This window comes from Vidua chalybeata, chromosome 1 (genome assembly GCF_026979565.1).
Source record: "Vidua chalybeata isolate OUT-0048 chromosome 1, bVidCha1 merged haplotype, whole genome shotgun sequence".
Lineage (NCBI taxonomy): Eukaryota > Metazoa > Chordata > Aves > Passeriformes > Viduidae > Vidua > Vidua chalybeata.
In genome coordinates, this window is record NC_071530.1 from 28,230,782 (window position 1) to 28,255,464 (window position 24,683).

At 37.4% G+C, this 24,683-nt stretch overlaps 1 protein-coding gene across 3 annotated transcripts in view; it reads right to left on the reverse strand.

Annotated features, from left to right (window-relative positions):
* ETV1 (ETS variant transcription factor 1) overlaps positions 1–24,683 on the reverse strand; it is a 66,215-nt gene that overhangs the window by 10,213 nt on the left and 31,319 nt on the right. For 2 of the 3 annotated variants that reach the window (XM_053960384.1, XM_053960397.1), the window contains 5 exons: positions 22,206–22,335; positions 20,467–20,655; positions 16,413–16,660; positions 4,252–4,320; positions 1,880–1,948 (listed from right to left, as the gene is read on the reverse strand). In XM_053960384.1, coding sequence (XP_053816359.1) covers positions 1,880–1,948; positions 4,252–4,320; positions 16,413–16,660; positions 20,467–20,655; positions 22,206–22,335 — 705 coding nt within the window. The remainder of the gene's footprint in view (positions 1–1,879; positions 1,949–4,251; positions 4,321–16,412; positions 16,661–20,466; positions 20,656–22,205; positions 22,336–24,683) is intronic. The other variant, XM_053960388.1, reaches the window with a different exon arrangement.

Consider the following 24,683-nt stretch of genomic DNA (forward strand, 5'->3'; position numbering starts at 1 on the left):
TTTTTCCTTGTAATGATAGCTGTGCAATGTGCAAATAGCAAGCGCAATATTACACAGGATCAAATTCTTTCCTTGTGCTGATCTTTGATTTCAAATGAAGCAGCTGAGAATCTACTTTTGAAACATCAAGACTAGTCCTGGGCTTATCCAACTTTTGCTTTACTGGCCAGAATATGATGATACATCTGCTATTTTTCCCTCAAAATATGATGCTGCAAGCATAAACACACCTATTTGCATCACAAGATCAATCTTGTAGAGTACAAGGTATTCTCTCAATGGGCAGTCATAGAAACTAGCAGCAGACTGTTTGCTTTGCAGGCATAAAAATACTTCTTAACATTTAATTCTTTTACTGTATTTATATTTTTTTTCATTTTCATTCCCTTTCCTGTATAATACCTAAATTAACCAAAAGGTTTTTAAGGAATATATAGACAAATGCTACTGTTAATGAGTTTTATCTTCTTGTAGTACAGGGTCTGATCCCATTCCCATAAATGTACATATAAATCTGACACTGGTGCTCAGATCAGATCCACAATCATTTTTGAGGAACAAAAAAATACCTGACACGATGTGCTTTAAAAAAAGGTTAAAAAAACTCCAAACAAGCTCACATTACAAAGGCAGGGTATAAAGTAGACTTTCAATAAAACACTCTTTCTGTGACTTTGTCAATGCAGTAACAAAGTAATACTGGATTGAGCAGTCTTCAGTTAGGTCTAATATTGTCTAAAACTCTTTTATCTGTTTCTTACCAACATAAAAATACATGTGATACTCTGAAGAATGTGCAGTTCTCTGGATTACTTTCATTTCAGAGTCTCCAGATTTTCAACAAATACAACAAATGCTGCTAAACACGCAATAGTTTTGTAATCCATAAGTGAGTTTCAGGACAAAACAAACCAAATAATGTAAGAGAAAAACACCAATTCTACAGCCCTACTTTTAGCTGTGGTCAAAGATTTGTTCACAAGTTTATCAGGAAATATGTAATCTTTCCTGCTGAAATAAGTAAAGCCAGATATACACACACTAATAACACAAAAGCTACACTAACAACACTACGCTAGTATGCATCCACTAACATAATGACATTCTAGCAAATTTAAGTAATTGGTCTCTAAATTATTTCCCAAAGTTACAGACTAACAGAGTCACTGGCAAGAAATACGGTGTCCATCTACTTTGCTTCTAATGAAATAAATCTGAAATCAACTGAGTTACACCAGGAAACTGATTTTATGTCAGAGTAACTGAGGATAATTTGGATCATTCATTTTAATTGACCTCAGAATTCCTCTTAAAAAAATCTGCTGTAATTGGTAGTGTTGTGAACAGAGCATTGATTTGTTATCAATCCCACTGAAAAATAAACCACTAGTACATTCAATCTAGTGCAAATACATTGGCATAAACACAAAAAATGCCCTATATACTCACTTCTCACTATTCATCACTTCATAGACAGCAAGACAAGAGGCTTAATCCTCAATAAAACCAAAGCTGCTGCTTTCTCCACTGTTTTGTTAATTATAAGTACAGCTTTCATTACATTTCAAACAACAAGTAGTATGTGATCATCAGTGCAATGGAAATCCTCTTATTACTTCTCAACAGTACAGAACTGAGCTCCTCGGCCACAAGACTGGATGCAGCATCTTTTGGTGGTAAAAGTCAAATGACATCCTATTGAAGAGGAGACTTTGGTTTCAAGAGACAAAGGTCAGCTTTGGTTAGGCGCACCACAAATGGTGTGTTAAGGAATCCTAAATTGGAACATTACTGGGATTTTTTGATCAGCAACAGAGAAAAGTCCCTCATCTTTTTCTTTTTCATCTCCCTATACAGGAAAAAGATGTGTCATACATACCGTCAAACTTCTCTGGAACAACGCAAGTGTCATCATAAAACTGCCTAGGTCCCTTTTCATACATACAGCCTGTGGGTTAAAAAGAGAGAGGTATTTATATAAAAGATGCATGGAGAAAAAAGAGATCACAGGCTTAATGCCAGAGGGAACACTAAGTTATACAGGAATCAGATTAATATCCCACATCCTTTAGACACCGCCCAATCCCAACATTTTGGCCTAAGTACAAAGGTGTTTAATTAACATATGCATTCCCAAAAGACTGTTAATCTCCACCTGCTAAAATGAAAAAGCACCCATTTTTCTCTATGATTTATTACAAAATGTTTGCTCATTTCCTGTTTGAACTAGCATGGCTTTGACATTTAACCATTAGTTCCTGCAGGTCTTCTCCCTGCAAGACTCAGTATTTCCTCTTCACATCCACAGAGGTCACCCTCACACACTGCTCTTGATGTTCCTTCTAATTAAGATGATTTTGTAAAATTTTGTTTTGTCATTAAAAGACACTGTCTACAGCCCAGCAGCCTTTCTAGCACACCTTTCTGTAGACCTTCCTACTATTTCCTATTATGCTCATGTTTTGCTTAACCAGAACTGCATTGCATATCGGTATCAGTCTCACCAGTGCTACTGAGTGAGACAAAACATCTTGTCCTCTTCTGCTGCCCTCTGACCCTCCTTTTGACTGCCTAAGTATTACAGAAGGCTTTTTGCATTAAGGTTACAGTGCTCAGTTGGGCTGGTTTCCTGCTGTGAAGCTGAGGAGGAGGTCCACCTCAAAATCCTTTTTTCCAGTATATTGTTTCCCTGTTCCACAGGCCTGGTCTACATTCATGTATTAAAAAACCATTTTTTTTAATGTGCCCAGATAACCAAACAATTCAAACTGCTTTGTGTGACTGCCCTGTCATGCCCGTTATTTACTGCTCTATCTTTGTGCCATAAAGTTATCTATTAACTTTGTTGCATATCTTTACTGAAAATATTGAATAGCAACACTCCTGATATAAATTCCTACAGAACTATAATCCATTCAGAGATGATTGCCTGGTGACAGCCTCTTTTAGATCTGTCAGTTGGCCAGGTCTTAATGTATTTAATGTGTACTTTATTGATATTGCTTTGTGCTAACTTCTTAATCAGAATGTAATGCAGAGGCAAATTGAATGCCATAAAAAGTCAATCTATACAATACAAGCATCTTTATCAATCAAACTTTTATTTTCAGCAAAGAACAGAATCAGATTTGACATGACCTTTATTCTGTAAAATTATGTTGATTGATTTTCAAATACAGAAAACAAATATTTAGCTAACATCACTGCTTTTTTACGTCATTCATGAAAATTCAGCCACCTCCAACTCCTTACAAAACCACAACATGGATAAGATGGGTTTTCCCCTATCTATGCTATGATTAAAACTCAAAATCTTTTGCCCTTATCCCTGCAGTTCATAATTCATATAATTTGATATAACAAGACTTAGAGATTTCCATCTCCTGTTTTACCTTCCATGTTAAACACTATCTTTTTTGTTTTTCTGTCTTTATTTTAACCCAGAAGCAGATGGGATTTTAGCCAGATGTGTTATCTTTTTGATTCTGTCTTTACACTAGCAAACGAAGTCTTCCTGGAAGACTTTGATTCTCATGTCTGTCTGGATTCTCATCAGTCTCAAAACCAGATTCCTCATGTTTCTGAAATTTGCCCACTGGAAGAAAAATAAACCCTAAACAAACAAGCAGAAAAAAATATATTGCTACGACAGATAAACTAAAACAGGACAGTGGAGTCTATAACCTCTCTTTCACAGTCATCTTAGTTCTGTTGACTTCTTATTTCTAGTACATATAAAGTGCTGTCACTCAGAATTATTAATTTTGACAATTATGTAAGCTGTGTCCTACTGAAATAATTGGGAATTTTGGTATGTCTCAATTTGGGTATATAGTGCATCAAAACATCGCAAAAATAATAACAAAAGAAAAACCCAAAACCTTCACTGAATTTAATGTATAAAATGGATTACTTAACACAGTTAACTGAGCCTATCATGCTAACAGCCTGGAAAATATCACTTAAGCAGAATGGGTGAAACAGACAAATTTTTATGTCTTCCTTTCAACTGCTAGAGGCCTTGAAAAGCAGAATGAGTTAAGTTCATAATTGCTTCTATCCTGATCAACCCATGGCACTAAAAGAAACTACAAAAATTCAGTGCATCAGAAACTCAACGCTGAAAAGGGAAAGAAGGATGATGCAAGTCTTCCCAGCGCCAGAATTAAACCAGTGAGCCTCAGATACCCTCAGCTTTTAAATTTTTTTACATTTCTCTCATACAAAAGTGATACATAATAGAAAACTTAACTTCTGTTCTGTTTGGGTGAGCCAGGAAGCCTTCTTGCCTCATGTAAATGGAATGGCAGCTAGGCACTTCTGAAAGGAGAAGATGACAATGCAAGTCAAAAGACTGTCTGGAATTAAAAGTGTGCAGGTTATCAATGGGACAAGCTGCAAGCAGAACAGCAACAGAAAAGGATGCGAGTCATAGTGAGAGGGAGCCTGTCAACACACAGCATTTCATAGCAGCACACATTTTCACCACACACCACATATGGCCAAGGAGAAAATCATGATGTGAGGCTCACAGATCCTACCTACGATAGGCACTTGAACTCTAAACCTCTTGTAATCAACTTTGCTAAAAGCTGACTCCCATGGCAATTACACTTTGGACCATTCACCAAATAACCTTCACCAGTGACCATGAATATTTTAAACCCTGTGCTTGCATATCTATCTTTGTAGCTAATTCAACCCAAAGTTTTTAATCAATTGCACTGAAAAAGACTGCCAGTCACACTGGAGACTTATAAACACTACATTTACACAAGGAATGTCAAAGTGAATTTAGAGTAGGATAATGCTTTTTAGACTCTGGTTAAGGACTTGAAGGGTTAATGAAATTTTCTGCAGTTGCTAAGTATTTTATCTAGAAATTTAGGTCTATCAATATCACTCTCCACTTGTATGTGTTGAAAACAAAAATGACACCTTTCCAAAAAAAAATACTGTTCATATTCTGAGTAATAATGATATTTATTTGCTATTCTCCAGCTCTTCTCAAATCTGCAGGAAGAATGAGAAAAGCCAAATAGAACTATCGAAAAACATATTTTTAAATGTCTTTCTTCTTCTTCCCTGTGTCTTGCACTGTCCCCAAGTAGTCACATCCTGTGCACAGGGACTTGCAAACAGAAACACACCGTAAATGTTTGCCCTTCTAGACCGTGTTTAACCTACTTCTTGGATATCAAAAGTCTTGCTTAACAAAGTCTATTTGATCTTGTGATGAACTCCTACCCTAAGCTATGCAATCTGTTACCAGTAACTTGTAACTCTTTAAGAGATGCAAACAGAGGTCGAAAGAGCAGACATTATTTTTCCAACACCGCCTACAGACTCTTTCAGACTGTGATTCCAAATTTCACTGTTCACTGACTAGTGATGAGTATCAAAGATTTGGCAGGATAAGAAAATGAGGTTTTACACTGACTTCACAAACAAGCGAACACAGGGCAGTAATAAGTTTCCTCTAACAGTCCATGGTCTCTCTTGCACATCTGTGCCAAACTCTTCATTACCTCCTCTCTTGATAAAACGCTTGGTGCCTGCCTCCTCAGCCCTAGAGAATCTCTAATGTCTCAGGCAGCTATTCTGAGCAACCACAGGAATCAGTGGCTCAATGATCATCCCAGTCCAGTATAGCTCTGCAGACTAGAAGTCAAGGCTACAAGCAGTGCTTCACCTGCAAGGAATCATTAATGTTAGCAAGTAGATTGAATTCTAAGGAGAATGGAAAAATCTACGTAAAAAAGAGGAAGCTTTAGAACTGAAACAGATGCTATTTTCTATTTTAGGTAAAACTTCTCTAGTATTGGCAGCAAAGCCCTTTTTGACTCATGAACTCCACTCCTGCAAAGTGATAGAGCAGAGTATACTGAATAAAGAATTATGCATGCATCCACAAAGTTGTCTTCTTAGCCAAGCTGGGGTTTCATCTCCCATGCTCCTAAGTCAATTATAATTAACATCTGGAGTCTCTTTAAGGCAAGCATTGTTTGTACCAACATTACTTAATCTTCTGGTTAGCTTGTGCTTAAACAGTCCACAGAGGACCAAAAAAATACAGCAACGAAGAGTTTATTTCTCGTAAAGTAACCAGAGTCTTGTTATCCTAAAGTGCTATCAGTTAATTTATGACTATCAGAGTGGGTCAGACTCTAATCAAATTGTAGAAACATTTCCAAAGTGATTATTCAATCAAATGACTAACATGGTTAATTAGGAGCCATAAACATTGCTCTGAAGTTCATCAAAGTAATGACTTGCCCAGAAAAATTACTGCTAATTAAATTGCCTGCTGCTTTCATTTCTACCTTATCTAATAAAAAGTCCAACCAATGAAATTTAGTATTGCAGTTTTAAATTGTACTAAATGCTTGACTAAGACCCAGAAGTATTTTTACATGCTAAGCAGAGCTACTTCAAAAGAAAACATTTTAGTGTAGAAATTACAGAGCAATTATATGTTTTCTTCCCCTTAAACCATTGTTTCAAGATGACAAATAAGACAGAAGCAGGCATGAAATACTTCCAGGGCAAGATCCAAGTGTTTGAGATGACTGATTTATCATCTTTTTGCAAATTTTGGTCTTTGAAGAAAAATGTGCCTGGATTTAGACTTGCAACAAGCTTATTCCAGACTGTTAATGAAATAATTCGCATTGTAAGGTTACATCAGCTCAAGAATAGCAGAACACCTTAAAAAAAAAACAAAAACAAAAACAAAAACAAAAAACTAGCTAAAAATATGGAAATGTAAAAAAAATTATTCTTTTTTATTATTCTTTTGGAAAACTTAGGGGTCATTCTTAATTGCTCTTCTTATTAGCAGAAACATATCAACCATCTTAAAACAATGAATATGGTCTTATATCATAGACCATGAAAGCATTCCTTTCCCAATAGGTGCTGTTTTAAAAAGTACACGTAATCTAGATGTGTAAAAAATGCCTTCTCATCCAGGACTGTCACAGTCGACACACTCATGTAAAAATGCCTTCTCATCCAGGACTGTCACAGAGAAAAATAAGGAAATAAGCACTGCTATGCCTCCATCAAAATACATCCAAGCAGAAAAAGCCCAAACAGACTTTCTCAGGACAAGAAAAATCTGCTATTGAACTTAGTGGGCACAGATTCTAAGTTTCATTATCAGGTAAGACACTTGAGTGGTCCCTTGGTAAGGTAGTTCATATTAATTATCATGTCAGAATTTAAGAAGTTAGGTTGTCTCAGCCCTGTATAACTCAGAGCAGGTAAAGAATCCTTAAATCCTCTTTTCTGATTGTTTTTCACAGATAAGGATGAGATTTCATTCCTACAATCTCACCCTGCAGAGAAAAAAAACAGAATTTCAGCCTATGCCCCTAGCCCAAATAGACACAGGGAAGATGGAGCTTCTGCAGGCAAAGGCAGAAGTGACAAGACTGTATTCTACGGAATGAAGTGACTGACTGTCTTCTTCTGAATAAAGCAGAGCAAAGCAGGAACTGGAAACCTGAACCAGGATTGATTCTGACTTTACAAAGCCTCCCTAACTGAAGGGCAGGTTGTCATGTTACACTCTAACTCTGAATTACTTTTTAGTTCACTTTATCAACATCAGTTGAAGATCTGGAGGCCCAGGGCACACCCCATGGGCTGGTGACAAAGCACAGTGTGATACAGAGCAACTGCATTGTATGTGTGCACGTGCAGAGGGAGAGACATGGAGATGGAGCCTTAGAAGGCACAGGCCATCTGAAACAGGGTGGGAGAAGAAGGGAACTGCCTGCCTGGCCTCACCCTCCATGTGGCAGCTGAGGTGAAAACTGTGCTGCACTGGCAGGCAGCTGCCTTAGTCAGGGAGCCTGTTAATAAGTCAATCAAATTCACCAAACACTCAACTCATAGTGAAACATGCCTACTTTCCTAAAGGTTTAAAACAAAGTGATGACAATAAGACTGGAACCTTCTTACTGTTTTCCTGCCTACTTTTTCACTTACAGTTTATTACCAAGTAAGTCATATTAGAAGCAGATTCCATAAGGGACTGTTTCAAAAGGAGCTGTTCCCCAAAACTTTGAAGGGACTTCACTGGAAACCCTGCAATTTCACTTATACCATGTCCTTCTAAATTGTCCTTTTGGTCTGAAAAGTAATTATGTGAATTTTGGCCCCTATTTCATTAATTCATAGTTTGTGTGTCTATACAGATAGACTTAAATGTGCCACTTTGTCTTCCCATAGACAAGAAATGCAGCACACGCAGATTCTCTCCCATTGTGCATGCCTGAGGGCATGCACAAGTCCCTCAGGTAGCTGGGACAAACCTGGTGTCACTCCTATGTGCCAACCTGACCCTGTGAACACACCAGCCATCCCTTTGGTACCTTTCAGAGCTTCCCTTGCACAGTACAAGCACTTCTCTGCTACGTGAGCAGGTGGTTAATGTACTGGGAGAGATTTTTACCAAGTGCAGAGACAAAAGTCTCTTTTTATTTTAAAAATAAAATGTTTGAACTAGAACACATCATACTTTTGGCATTAAACTTAAAACATCACAATATCACTGCAAATAACTTTTCTGTTCATGGATTTTCAAGGGCACTGACAAACTGTTTACAAAGGAGCACTTCATCCACCACTAAAAAAGCGAGTGTTGGACATTCAGCCTCCTGGTGGAAAGCAGCTGTTCACAACATCATTGAGAAGTTCTGACCAGCTCAAGGGTGAAGATAATAGTGAAATCACCAGAAAACAGGACCTTTTTAGGTAAGAACGGCAGTTCTTCAAACAAGGTCACAACAAATCTCTCAGGTAGCACCAGGAGTCATTAATAAAAATGCATGATTTGTGTTTTGCAGGGAGAAGCAACAAATTATTCTTGTTGGATTTTTAAACCTGCAGAACGCATTTAGATTCAAACTTATATCTCCCCAAAAAGGAGATATTCAGGTAAAAATACTGGAACTAAGGACAAACTCCTTATACAGGAATTGCTTGAGCAATTGATCCACTATTCAAATGCTGGTAGATCAAGTTTTTGTTCAACAACCTTTAAGAGCTTTATCCCCTCACAAGCTATGTAATGAACAGAGTCCTACAAATTGGTGAAGTCCTGGCAATACAAAAGTCAGCTTTTTTTTTTCAGTAGTAGATTCAGCATGAAAAAATGTAAGTGCACTGAAATTACATGGGTGAAAACAGATAAAAATTCTCTAAAAAATCAATTTAAAAATTAAGCAATCTTTTCCCAAATTATTATTCAATTTATAAACATTCAGAATGAAAGATTTTATTCATTTTCTCTCTCACTAGCCTTTGTGCCAGCAATCTAGGAAAAAAAAACAAACTTACAAGAAGGTGCACTCATAGATACACATACACTTCCCTCTAAAAATAGCTAATTAAAATTGTTAAAGTTTAATTTCTTACACCTCATTTCACAAAAACTTGTCAGAGAATTAAGTTTGGCCCCACTGGCTCATGTCTAAGTGGAAATATTACACACATAAAGAAAAAACTTAAGCAAACATCTTCCTTTCCACAACTTTGGTTTTTAGATCTATGACAACATCTAATGCATTTTGTGAGACCAGATGTCAACAGCCTGTCTAGGCGATGTGTAACTTTTTGTACAGCAGAACAGGAAAACAAAGGCTCATACATTCAGCTCTGAATTGAAATTCCACATGGAGCTGATCTTTTGAGCATACTTTAAATTCATGTATTTGCTTTTATTAACCTCAGTAACTGTAAAATGTATCTTAAACTTTGCTCTCCTTTGAATTCAACAAAAGACAGCAGTATTTTCTCTCTCCCTTGCTCCTTTTGTTGGTAATCTCACTGCAAAAATGTCTGTGTTGCTTTTTCTCCCCCGCCCCATTCCCTGCCTGTAAAATCAAAGTTGGACAAACACTGCACGGCTGAAGTGACATATTTGAATGGAATTCAGACCAACCAGTTCCTGTTTATGTTTCTGATTTGAGAATGTAGCCTTCTCATTCACTATACATTAGAAACACACCAAGGCCATAAATGGTGTCAGGTTGCAGGCAGCCAGGGCCAAGCAGCATTAATCATTACTTTAAGGCAACTGGCAAAAGCAGCAGCTGAGGGAACACTACACCCTTCAGCTCCGCATAAATGGACATTCCAGGGTTTGGCGTGTGTGGGTTGGCTTTTTTTTTTTTTTTCCCTTCAGCATCCATTTTATGAATGAAACTTCAGGCTGCACAGAGTCCATTCATATAAAAGCTATGCTCACAGGGCTTAGTCTCTCGGGATCAATTGGTCTTGGGCAAGGCTGATGTGATTGGTTTAAGGCAGGCTTCAGCCTTCCATTACTGATTTAAAATGCAGCCTGTGTCCATTTGACCTGCCTTAATGCACAAAGAGTAAATCCAGACTGCGCTCTCAATCCTCAAATCAAATCATTAGCCAGTGCCACTTACTGTAACTGTAGATTTAGAGGATATTTATCCATTTCTTTGAAAAACAGGGACTGCAGGACAATTTTTCAGATCGTATTGTCTGCCTTGAAAACAAAAATACATATACGGTCTCCTGCCTATATATTCACTTTAACTTGGTATTCAGGCTTTCCTTTGTTCACAAAGATAACATAGCAAAATGAAATAATTTCTAACTACAGATTTATTTCAGACAGAAGTAGTGAATAGAGGAAATCAGCTAGATTGAAGCAAGTGAAAAGTTAAATTTCTGTCCTTCACAGCAATCTTCTGAAGCCTAGGTTTCCCAAGTTTCCCTGTCAGATGCTTTTATTTTCTGCTGCCATACAGTCCGACAGCAGATTTGTGTTTTAAAAGCAAGTACAAAGTCCAGTGCAGCTTAACTGTTGAACAAAATTCATATCATTCACTGAAGCAACACAGCAAAGACAAGTTCCCAAAACACAAGGATGAAATATTTTAAATCACAGGGAAAACTGCAAAACCAAAATTGAAGTGGGGAGAATTCTTAAACTTCCTAACTCAAGAGCAAAACCCTGTCCCTTCTCCCTTCCTGTCTTTATGCCATCTGGATTTTCAATGTGAACAATTGTACTTCTGTGCATAAGAATTTCTTTAAGGCCATAAGGAGATGCAGTTTGAGATGTGTGTACTGAAGCACCATACCCAGGAAAAGGATGGAGTAATTTCTGTTTCACAAAACATTTTATAAAAATGTGTTCAAAAATACTGCAAGTATTTGCAGCATGATTAAAATAAGGAAAAAAAAAGAAAAAAGGAAACTTGGAGAAAATTTGAGGAAAAGAGTAAGCAGCTGGAAGACTTTTGAAGCAAGATACAAAATCTTGAGTCACACTGACAGATCCACACACACAATCCATCTACAGTGATTTAGAGGTGGTACATTAATACCAATAAATTATTTTCGATGAGATGTAGCTATGAGCAAGGGAATGCAACTGATCAAAGAAAATTTAGGCTTATGATTAAGACATATTTCTTAACTGTGAAGTCTATTTGTCTGTGAAATAATCTCCCGGGGGAAAAATAGAAGCAATACTACATAGCAATCACACAGAACTTTATATTTTTAGAGCACAGTACAAAAATTAGCCAATATAATCAAAAACAGTAGTGGAAGCACCATGACTTGTGCCACTTTAAATGCTGCACTGGTCAATGCATTTAATGCAGCACTGGAGAATATCCTGGAAAAAGCAAACCAGTACTGTCTCCAACTGACTTTTTCTCTTTACACTAGCATCTCCAAATATCTAAATTTTGACTTCAGGAGTACAATAGAATAACAAACTGTTTAAAAAATAAATGAGGAGCGAGGAGGAGGAATCAACCTGCAAATAAATATAACCTGAAAAAATATTTTTTCCCCTTTGAAATTTCAATTCAACACTTTCTCTTACGTTATTCTGCAAACTCCCATATTTAAGAATACACTGGTTGATGCCTAGGGAAGAATGTGCTACTAGGGGTCTTTTCCCGCATTAATATCCACTGACTTGCTTTTCAAAAAACACGTCAACAGGTATTTGAGAGGACTCTTGCATTTTATGCTGCTTCCTGTCATTAGGTAAATACATTTATAACATGGATGGAGAATGCTACTAACATTCTATACCTCTAAGAGCAAACTTAGGAGGTTAGTAAGTGTCATAGTGAAAAACTTCCTTCACAAACTTTATACAAATCCTTTGCTGCAAATATGATACAGCCTTTTGCTCTGTCACTCTTGTCTTGAGAGCATAGGTCAAAACTCTTTGTGGGAAGGAAAGCCATGCTGCAAACAGCTTAGCAGGTAGAGCCCCTGCTTCATTTGTTACAGGGGCTGGAAGTTGTGTATGTACTGAGGCAGAAGTTTTCAAGAAAAAAAAATAATAGAGCTGAACGCCCAACTTTAGGTCCCAGTAAAGCCCATTCCAGCTCCAACAAGGTTTTGAAAAGTAGCCACATTGCTTCCGCCAGATTTTTGGTATTATGTATTTTTATTCTGCTTATACTGAGACCCTTATCTGATGTTCCCATAATTCTTCATCTAGAAACATGAAGAAAGTCCCTAGGAGCTAGGATTTGAACATATGTAGTACATAATGTTCTTTTAAAAATCACCCAGTTCTAACTGGGTATCCAAAACAAACCAGTTTATGTATCTGATTTGTCTCTCAGCCTCTGCTCATTTCTCTTAACAGAGGGGCAATTCCCCACCCATTCTCACTTGCCAACACAAGGTATTTGCTTGTGAGGCTTCAGGAATTAAAGGGATGAGCAACTCAGAAAGGAAGACATGGAAGCTAATAATTCTTTCTGGAGAGTTCATTCTTTAAGTGATGCGACTAGTGTCTTGGAAGTGACAGGGAAAGAATCCAAATTTTCTAAGGTCCGTTCAAGCATATTAATTGTTAGGCTACCCTGAAATGAAACTGTGAGAACAGCCTTACTAATGCCTGTAACACATTCAGGAAGTACTGAATCTATCTAAATTTCAACAGAAAAATTCCAGGCAATCAGTAAGTAGTATATGCAAACAACAGTTCCTCCTCTATTCATCTCCATTACCACAGTGTGACAAATTTCAGTTTCCAAAGACGTGACTATAAAGATTTCTCAACCAAAATAACTATTTCAATTTTGCAAAATAACAATTTTCAATTGGGCAAAACCAAATATAAGATTTAATAATTTAAGATGTCACTTTAAAATTTGATTTTTAGTATTAATTGATACACACACACAGCTAGAGTCATACCTTACTATATTTGCAAATACACTACATCATGTAGGAAGGGCTAAGACTGTGAAGATCCTGCTCAAAAATAAAGCACAGAAAAGACAAGCTAGATCAAGTTTGGCCTTTTGTTTAAGTACCTGAATACATTACTGAATTCTAAAAGTGCTAACTGTACAGGAATACCCACTATTAGGCCTTATAAACAAAGGTCTTAGGAAGTGTTTTGGAGTGTATTTATTAATCATGCAAAATCTCAAAGCTCTGTATGTCCCTGGCTGCACTTCTGTGCCTGAAGTTGCTAGATTTACCATCAAGTACTAAGTACATGTCTGACATGATGGTCAGACATGGAAAAAAATATCCATGGCAGAAAATGTCTGATTGAACCTATATGGTTCACTGTGACTTCTAGAAGTGTGGATGGATAAGGAAAAGCCTCTACTCTGTTGACATTTTTCTTTTTCCATTATCTCAAACATCTCCATTATCTCTATGCTGCAGCAGAAATTGCATACCTGCAATTACAATTACAACTAATTGATCTGCCATTTCCCATGTCATAATTAATGTCATGTTTTAATAGAGTTGTAATCATTCTATAATAATGCTTTTCATTCATCAGCTTCCCACAAAGTATAAAAGAACAGTGCACAAAAGCGATGAACTTTTACGAGCCCCTTTCAAAAACATCCCAAAAGGAACATCTCAGTGCATTACAATGAACTTTTTAAATATGTTTCTATATTCTTATCTGAGCTGCAATAAAATACAATGAAAAAAAAAAAGACTTTTTACTCTGGCATTCTTCCTTCCCTGAACATCCATAGGTGAAAAATGAAATCAATGATTCAGTGACAAATACATTATGGTTCCTAAGGGGTTATTTAATGTACTCTTAGCAAAGATGGAAAATGATGGTTTCTAGAGAACAGATGGTAACAAGACAAAATATCAACAGACCACAGTTGTTGACTGCAATTTATGGAGTGTACAGATGTGTCAACTTAAATGCAGTGATTCTGAGGCCAATAAAAGTACTTCCTGATACCAACAGATTAATTTTTCATGATCACTGGTTACACAGCTATTACATTTTAAAAAACTAATCATTCATCTACAAAAGAAGCAACAATTTTGCTTGAAGATAATTATTATAAAGTGGAGTGTTGTTCTTGCTGGCATAAAATAAATAGACATGACAGGACTGGATACAAGTTTGTACATCTTCATTTCAGAATAAAATTTCCTGTTTTCTTCCATACAGAATATTTCAAAGAAAGATGAGTGTTAGCAGCCAATCCAGATTTAAAGTAACAGTATAATAAGGAAATCCCACTTCTGATACAAATAAGAAGCATGTTTACAAAAGGGCCTTTTTATGACCTTTAATTTAGCAAAATGAGTAACGGTGCTTGTGAAGGTTGCAAGGGACTGGCAGTGCCTGAAGCTGCAGTCCCTCATTAATTACCCACTGCCACATGAACTAAACAGTCTGTCCCATATGCTCTAGGACCAGAGATACATAACTCCACAAAGTCACAGATCTCAGAACCTTCATCAATGAATGGGTTGAGTTCTGCATCTGATCCTTGTCATTCCATTTCACTTTCATCTCATCTCATCTTATATTTCAGCTTGGAGAAATATTTCATTCCTGGTCCCCTCCCTGTTAAGGGCTAAATCAAATTTTCCTAAGGATTGGTTTTTTGCTTGTTAAGAATAAGAAAGGAAAAAGCAGCACTACTTTCCAAATTCTCCCATTCTAACATTGAGATCAACTCTTCAACAAGCACTTTACATTAATGAAACCACAAAACACCCCACCAAATAGACAGTGTTAAGTTAGCTACAGAAAGAAAATTTTAAAAACTGTTCTACACTATATCAAATTGCAAGATAGCCTTTCATGAGCTAAAATTTCAAAGGACACTTCAACTCAGCTGTCATATAGCCTTTGGAAAATAAATTGCAAAAGCATCTAGCCAGAGACTGAACCAGAAGGAAAGCCCTGGGAATACAGCAGCATCAGGAAGAAGGGGGAGTCAGACTGAAATCAGACAGAGCCATCCATTCCCCTGCCCAAGTCAGCATGGATGTGGACAAAAGCAATGTACCCTCCTCCAGAAGCACAGTTGGGACATGCTGAAATCCCTCCCTTTCCAGTGTGGCATGTACAAAGCAGGACCAAGGCAGACACTGAAAAGGAGCTGCAGAAGTCACTTGCACTAAAACTGAAAAACATTTTGATTGCATTATCTTGGCTCTATACCAATTAACTGTTTAACCCCACCTAGAGCACTCCTCATGTTTTAATCTCAGCTTCTTTTCATACCACTTTTCCAGCTTTCTTTTTTGTAGTTTCCTTCGCCTTGTTACTTGGTACAAATTACTAAATTTCTTTTTTGACTTCTTAATTTTCTCATTCTTTTCCCAAGTATAATATAAACATTACATTGAAATTTTGTCAAACATTTACAGTGTTATTCCCTTGATTTATTTTTCTATGCTTCCTATTGCTTATCTTTTCTATTTTGAACAGAAGCCATTGAGAGCAGACTCTGCCACCACCTCCTCTGTTTTGTACTGTCTGTAGAGCAATAAGGTTCCATTCCAGTTGCCCCATAAGTACAATCATAATAAACATTATTAATAGCAACCGTGTATTCTCTACATCAGCAACCTGGCATCTCAGATTATGTACCTCCACAAAACACAGCAGTATGCACAAACTGAGGAGCTGACACCAATTTGGCCGATTCTTCTCCCTCATCGGTTTTATAGCTGTATAAACCCCACTTCAGTGGAGTTACTCCTGATTTAAAGTAATGCAAGCAAAAGGAGAAAGAGTTCTCTATTTCTGGTACACAAATGGAAGAAATCATAAAACGGAGCACACAAATTCAGAGGTCGAAGATGAGATAGTACAGAATAAGTTCCCTCTTAACAAAGCAAATTTCCACCCATTACTTTCTTCCTCAACTTCTTTAATGTTTCTGGACAGAGATTTCTAGAAAATGAAGCCCTTTAAAGAGCAAGAAATGGTGGCACGAGTCACACTGTATTAATACTTTGTAAGCTCAGACATAATTTGTGAGATGTCAGTGTCAAAAGAGCAAGTTTCAATTCATACAATCAAAACATGAATAGCACTGGCTTGGAGTCATATATTGTTTTGCTATGCAGAACTAAAGGAGAATGTCACCTACCTGAATCATATGCAAAATCCCTAGGTTCCTGTTTAATCATCAGAGGAGGGGGGAAATTTTGACTGGTTGCACTGCCAACCATAGCGTTGTGTTCATATACTGGATCGTGGTACTCCTGCTTAAAACCTTGAGGTGGGAAAGGGATGTTTGGTTCAGACATCTGGCGCTGATATATTGGACGCCCTTCCCTTGGCATTGCAGGCAAAGGTGGGAAAGAATTGCAAGGTTCAGAGAGCTGGCGGCGAAATCTAGAACACAAATTAGAGAGGTCATGTAAAGGACTCCATCTACGTTCCATTTCCCAACGATCTTCAGAAGTCATTATTAGTGGCTGTATCACTTTCTCAATAATAAATATTTTGCTTATGATCATGTCAAGTGCTCCCATCAGGATCCCTGTCATTGTACAACAGCGGCAAAGAAAAAAAATCCCACCTATTAATACCAGCTCTAAGACCTGTCCCCACTACATCCTCTCTTTGCTTTCAATATCTTCCCTCAACAGAAGAGGCAAACAGGAAATGCACCAGCTTCAAAACAGTAGAAAGACTGACATTCTACCACAGTGACATGAAGGAGGTGTAGTTAGAGTTCTCTGCTCTTTCACAAATGCTAACTTGTACTCTAATATACTCTTACCCATCTTACTGTTACACAGAAACCATTCTGACCACAATAAACATATTTTTAATAGAGTATTGTCTGCTCTAACATTTGGAAAAATTCCAGGGTAAAAGTCCACTGTTCTGTCCTCTCAGAGGTAGTGCCATGAGAGATTGACTTGCAAGGATGGCACTGCATTCCAGCTGTAACAGGAAGGGAATGGCAGCACCCCAGAAAAAGAAGAGGGTACAAATTTTTGCTACAACAATTAATTACTCTCCTGCCTTAACTTTTCCCCTTAGTCATTTCTACATGAAAGTTGTAATCTGTACAAGCCACACTGCCATTTGCTATTCCCAAATGCTCTTCAGCAGGCAAAAAATAAGAGAATTTAGTTTCAAATTATCTGGATTTACATGCAATGCTACTCAAGAATTCTGTGCTTGTTTTTTTCTTTCATAAAACCTGTCTACCTGAACTAAAAGGCCTGAATGTAATTACTTGGACATCTGCAGGTTCAGAATCATACAGAAGAATACCAGGATGCTTTTTGCCACTGGGCCTTGATGAACTGCATGATGTCTTCCTGTTATCTCCTGCAGATTACCACAGTAGTAATCACCACAGCAGTAATATCGTGTCCACGCTAACCAACAGCAAATGCAATGTTCTTGCAAGAAACTAGTCCTGTTTTCACTTATTATAAACAAGACACTTAAAAAAAAAAGTCACTTGTGCTTTTCTTTGGAAGCTTCTTATTGTCACACACACAAAAAAATGAAGATCTAATCATTCCTGAGCTTCCTGTACTTCGGGTCTGAATCAGCTTTGGTTCATGCATGCAAAAGACTTTCTATTGGAGAAAACTGTGTGAGTGAAGCACAGCACAGGGGTTTGATTGCACAAGCAATAAAATCCTTGACTATCAACTCATAGGTAGTACATGTTTCTACAACAATTTAAACTCTACTACCATCTGTCATAATACTGCTGTAACTTGTTCTGACAAATATTTACTATCATAGCTTAATTATAAATACTGTGGAAACTACAGAGATAGAAATTATTACAATGAAGTAGTGGAGACAAAATGAATTTTTCCAATGCTGCTGTAAATACTATAATTTTTGCAGTAGAAAGAGTACTGCGCTGTAACACAATTTTTGGTTTTGCAATTCCACCTACACCTGCAGAAAATAAACTTAGAAACTCAAATGTATTATGAAACAGTTAGGCTGACTGGCACTGCATTCATTTCCTTTTTTTCCTTTTTTCATTAGCCAAAAAAAGAAGCAGAAATTATCATTAAGAACTGTCAAGGAGTGAATCAGAAAATTGCAACTTGAAGATAAAATAAGAAACAGGCTCACTCACAAAGCCTCAAAGGAAGTTAATAATACTTGTTGTACTGGAAGCTTTGTATGGAATCAAGCCATTTGTTTATACAAGTGGATTTGTTTCCTGTTGGTACTTGTAAGGACCACTTATATTCACGGCCTGTATGAAGATGTATGGCCTGTATGTACTAGATACTAATTCTATCCTATGCCACCAATGCATGTTCCAAAAAAACCTGTGCCTTGAGTTATAGATGCATATATGAACTCACATAGGCAGGTCATTTGTTTAAATTACATTTTCTGAATACACTCAGTGTAGTAGCATCTCACCTTGTACATCACAAAAATTTGGATTTCACAAGAATATGGAGTACACATTCGCTTCATACACCAGATTCAAAATAAATAAGAAAATGGGCAAAAAATATCTTCCACTACAATTCCACCTTTCTTTAAAAATGGAGGAAAATGAGATGATTTTGTTTTTTCTTTGTTCCTTGAGTCAGCTATTTTGGACTTAACTAGAACACATGATATTCTATAATAGAAGGGGAGCATTAGTGCAAAATGCCCTAAAGAACATGGATATCAAAGATAGGAGGGAGGGAGCAGAAATCATGTAAAGAGCCTACAAAGCTTGCACAGAACAAGGGTTGTGGGTACAGAAACTATATTAGGATGTATGCAAATGACTATAAATAGTCAAGTTAGGGCTGGCATACAGGTTCAGTGCTCTTTTTACAAGTTGCTTTATAACAAAAGAATTTTTTAATCTGAAAAATCTTACTACTGTTCTCTGCACATCAGCTATTTAGCTTCTGCCGATTTCAGTCTCCTGGCAGCTTGACTTTGGTTTATGTACAGGAACACATTTATCCACCCTCCTGTAATCTAAACCATTGCCTGGCTTCACTGGGGGCCTTTGTGGTTAGACCACAGTCCATGGCTGGGGAGGAGATGGGGACTATGATAGGTGAAGGGGCCAATTCAGTGTTTCCTGATGGCCAGAAGGGCTTGTAGAGAACCTTGGTAGTATTTAAAGCTATCTCAGCAGAGCACAAAACAGCAATAGTAACGTTAGCAACTGCCTTCAAATGCGATCTACACAAATCCCTGGAGATAACAGCCCTTATTAGAGCAGAAGCATGCAAATCACACTCCCAACAAATGTTTTTCTTTTCAGGTCTTTCTTAATTTGATAATGATTAAGAGGTAAAACAATTTTTTGAACATATATCTCTTTACACACCATTGGAATTTTAAATGTTCAAGAGCAATCAAAACTCAGCATACAAAAACAGGTTCACGCAATAAAGGCTAGGGTAAATAGAATTCCACAAACAAGTGTTTGGACTGAAAAAAACGCGGGAATCCACTGAGTATATCTGTTGCAAAACTGAGCTAAGAAAGACAGTTGTCTGGGGATTTCTAACATATCAAAACAAAACAAGGTAACTTAAGGACAGTTTAAGCTTTAATTCTAGTCTCTAACTCTTGTGGCTTTTACTCAGACTTATGTTATTTAAGTACAGTTTATGTTGGCATATTTTTTTGAAATGCTACATTACAAAAGGGCTTGGAAAAATGATCCAGCCTTCTAAAGAAAGAATATTCTGAAGCAGGAACACTGTAACATGGCCACTTATCCCTTAGATAGGTGAACTGCTTAGCAAGAGGCCAGATATTTATAGTTAGGAACATGCTTGCTAGTGACTTCATCACCTTGAAGGGCTTTCTAGCCTCAAGTTAATCACAGAACTATAGAAGAGCCCAGGTTGTAAGGGACCTTGAAAGACCATCAGGTCCAACCTTTCGTGGGAAAGGGACCCTAGATGAGATTATCCAGCATACTGTAATCACCCTCACAAGACAGAACCAACATGTAATTTAAATTCTGTCACTGCCAATATGAATTCATGCACTAGTGCAACCAAGCTGGGTGCCAACCTTTCATAAACACACACATCTCTGACACTATGAACCTTGCTGATTTCCACCTCAATCCCCAACCTAAAAGGGAAGAGTTGTGGGCTGGAAGCCAGTACTCTCCTATATAAGAGCTACAACTGAAACACCTTCTGCATGGGTCCTTCACATGTTTTGTGTTTTACCTGTGATCCATAGGGAAGCTGTTGTCTTGAATGGACTGGGACGGAGGGAGGTGGGTAGGGAAAACCCGGTCAGGTTTAGGAGTCTGAGCGGAATTTGGGGAGGCATGGTGCAGCGGTGACACGGGAGTGCTGGATGGCGTTGGTGGGTTGGAGGGCCTCATTCCCACTTGTGGTTTCTGATCATAGGCACTATTAGTAAAGCAAGGGAAAAGCAAGGTAGGTTATTTTTTCCAAAGAAAGAAGAAAACCCAAAACCATAGCATCTACATCCAGAAAAAAATCACCACTAGTGCCCCATTTAGAAGCTTTTGATTATAGTTAACTTATGAACCAGTTTGGGGCAGAAGAATTCTCAATGGTACACTAAGAAAGCAATGCACAAGTCATGTTAGAGGCAAGTGATTCGGCACCGCATTTTCTTATCTGAGGCACAGAAATGTATTTTTAAAGAACTCAATCTTACCGTCACATTCTAACAGGAGGTATACAAAATACATAAAAGTAGAAGCACCTGGACCAGAGCACAAAGAGCTGACAGTGCCTGTCAAGGCTCTTTTTCTTTTGCACAAACCACAAAGTGAGACAGTAAAACAATACAGCCAGAGGGAAGGGATCTGACCCAGAAAAACAATGGTATGCTGGCTTAGCTACCCATACTAGGATGTCAGCAGCCTCTCCCGACAGGTTTTTTTACCCCTTTCTCTCTCAAAAATAAACTGCTGGTCCTACAAATACATAGATGTTATTTTCAAGGGTGTCTCACATCAGGAAAGGACTTGAGAACACTTTGATCATCCCTGTTTCTAACCAGGAGAAATGCCGACATTAGGAATATAGTAAGCACAAGCTTGCATACTTCTCTAAGTCAGGTCCCTTAGCACACATCAAATCCATCAATGGATTCATTTGATTTTTGAAACCAAAATCACTCCTTATAACCAGCAAAAGTGCCAGTCTTTTCCTTTTTTTTTCCCCATTCATATCCAAAAAGTTAAATGTTATAATGCTTTAAGTGCTAACAGTTTTCATACTACATTAATGAGAATCAAAGCTAGATAAAAGATTCTAAAATAGACTGAAATGTCAATAAGAAATCCTTCAGTGCTGACACTAAAGGAAGGAGTGGCACATAAATGCAACCAAAAGAAAGTCAATAAGGAATGAAGAGGTATCAAGCCCCTCCACCACCCTCAAATAACTAAAGCTTTTATTATCTATGCCTATAAAAGAAGACAACTTGCTTTTGAATGCAACTAATGAAACACTGTTTTAAAAGGTAATCACCCAGAAATATACACATACAACATCTGCACAATTTGTCAAATACCTAATGTGTTGCTCAGACCTGCCAATCCATTGCCTGTTACACAGATCTCTCTTTCGTAATGTGCATAATGCATTTTGAAAGTACTTTCAACACAGCTCACAGAAAACACGATACTCCTTTCTTCTATTTCATGCTTGTACCCTGGGTTTTTAAACTCTGGCTAGCTCCCATGCAGGAGGAATGGAGGATGTGCATTTTGATGAAAAACACTGCTTTAAAATTATTATGTAAGTGTTTGACACAACTGTAAACAAATCCATCAGTGTTCATCAACTAAATGCATTATCTCATCAGTCTGTTATCTGCTGAAGAGGTAACTTTTATAAGATCTCTGTTATGGCTTTATTACTCTTTCATCAGTCCTCATTTAAGCCAGCAGTTCTCACTGCAAACATGCTCCTAATTACTTTACCTGACATTGTACAGGCACTTTTCCCCATAACTGAACTTGAATGGTTGCTCTTGACTGCAAGCGGAGCCAAGTTCCGAACATGGGCTATGGGGTTCCTTCTTGATTTTCACAGGGAGACCATGAAAAGCCACTGGAAAGAGAAGGAGAATGCAATTAAAACCCAAGTACAATATCAACAATTAGCTTTCCCAAGTAAGCTCAACACTGCTAATTAAACACATGATTAATTAAACAATTTTAATAATAAAAACAATATAGGAAATAAACATTTCAAATATTTCTTTGAGTGTCAACTGAAAAATAGACACCAGAGATCCTTCATATTGGCTATTATCACTTCTATTGTTTAATAGAATGATGGCCAGCATCCCATCTCATTAGCAGGAAAATAACAGCCCACTTATATTTGGCTTAACTACTGTAAATGTTGTCAGAGGCAAAATACTTCCCAGGCACCAAATGTTTCTAAGTAATATCAGAGGTTGCTTTTAGCTATAAATGCAATAGTACTCCACTTCAAAGAGTGTCACACAAATGACTCCAAAATAAATATGAGATATATCAGCCTCCAGTATATGATCAGTAATGTTTTTGTCCCACAGAATGCTTGAAAATTTGCAGCAAAACCCTGGAAACTGGATGATTATATACACTTTTAATTATAAATAACATCTTAAAAAAATTCAGAAGGAATGGCTTAAGTATTTTTTCTTAAAAATAAACAAGATAAAATACTGGCCTGACCAAATTCAATAGTAGATGTGATATAGACACAAACCAAAAAAAAAAAAAAAAAGCCATATTTTTAAAAGCTAAAAAAAAACCCAGAGGGGGTGTGACAGAAATGCAGCATTAATTAGAAGCACAAGGTGGTCTGCACTAAGAGAAAGGCCAAAGGTAAAGGCAAGGTTAACCAGCAAATTAGTTTACACCAGACAACTTTCCTTATTTCATATCCAATCTAAACCAAAATTAAAGCCGAAGAAAATTCAAAGTTCACCCGATGCTGACAAACCTAAGTGGCTAGGAGGAGAAAGGACTAAAAGACAGGTATGTAACGGCTTGAAAACACATCTGTCAAGTTTTAAATAAAATGCATTTTTGAACTCAGAATTCAGAGACAATTTTATCACTTTGATGTTGTCACTAAAACACCATAGTATGAACATCACATTCCGGCCTGACGTAGACACTGATATCTCCATAAAAATCTATGTACATGCAGTAGTTCCTATTAGAGAATCTCAGCAGAAAGTCAGGCTATCATTGTATACCATCAAGTAGCATCTTACCCCTTCTCTTGCACCAGAACTTGGTAAAGAAGATTTGTTATAGACTACATATTTTCTGATACTACTGCATCTGCGTACACATGCCAGGGTTCATTGGGGAGATAAATGAAATGCTCTCTAAGAAGTGAGCATCAGAACCACTAAACTCTGGCATCTGTGAGTAAGGTCTGGATTCCAGACTTTTGCCATGGGTTTTCTCATGGTTAGGCAATGTTCACAGAACTCTTTCACAAACAGATCCTCTTGTACCCTATTACATGACAGCTTCTACTATTGCCTTCCGGTTGAGTCATCTGCAACATAACACTATTCTATTTTGACACGTATTTTCACAAAACTCACAAGAGTTAGCAGAAGATTCCTATTCAGCTATTATATTTTGCAGATATCAGTTGTGGAAAGATTAGAAAGGAGAAGCAGACAATCATACATATGGAAATACATATGCACAGCACAACAACTTAGGAAACATGGAAAATGTGAACATCACAAGAAGAAAAGAATTCTCCCTGAATAAAACTGTCTGAACTTGCACTAAAAAGAAGCCCACATGGACTTCTTGAAAAGTGATTCTCAGATTTAATAATATGGCAAAATGCAGCTCACTCAGCTTTCCAAAGCAACTGCAAAGCAGGCTGATATCCAGTAGTTTGTTTCAGGATGTTCTTAAGTGAACTTTTATTGCTGACTCTCCTTTGTATGTCTTGGTCAAATAATGCATGCCACACTTTTAACGTATATGATGGGCCCCACAACTCTGGCTCCGATGCGAAGGTAGGCAATCTCTTTAACTTGAATGAAAAAATGAAAACACAACTGCAACAAGACTCTTTTTTAAAGCCAGTATCACATATTTGCACAAAGGCCACATGCTGCTCTATTTTTTTTTTTTTATTTTTACTTTGCTACTTCCTTGGAGTTAATCTGTTATGAAAAATTACTTCCCTTATTTATTTTTAAATAACGGGAGTACAGAGACTCCCACACTACAGCCCTGTGCGGAGAACTGGCTGGGTATTTCATCACAGCGCTGAGAGCCTGAACGTCTGCTAACAGGCAGTTTTCCAGCTCACTGGCACAGGCACAAGTGAAAGCAGCACATTCATTTTGTGCAATTTGCTTTACCTTCCCACATGGAGTTGGTGCATGTAAAAGGCTGTTAAGTACTAAATTATTCCTTATCAAA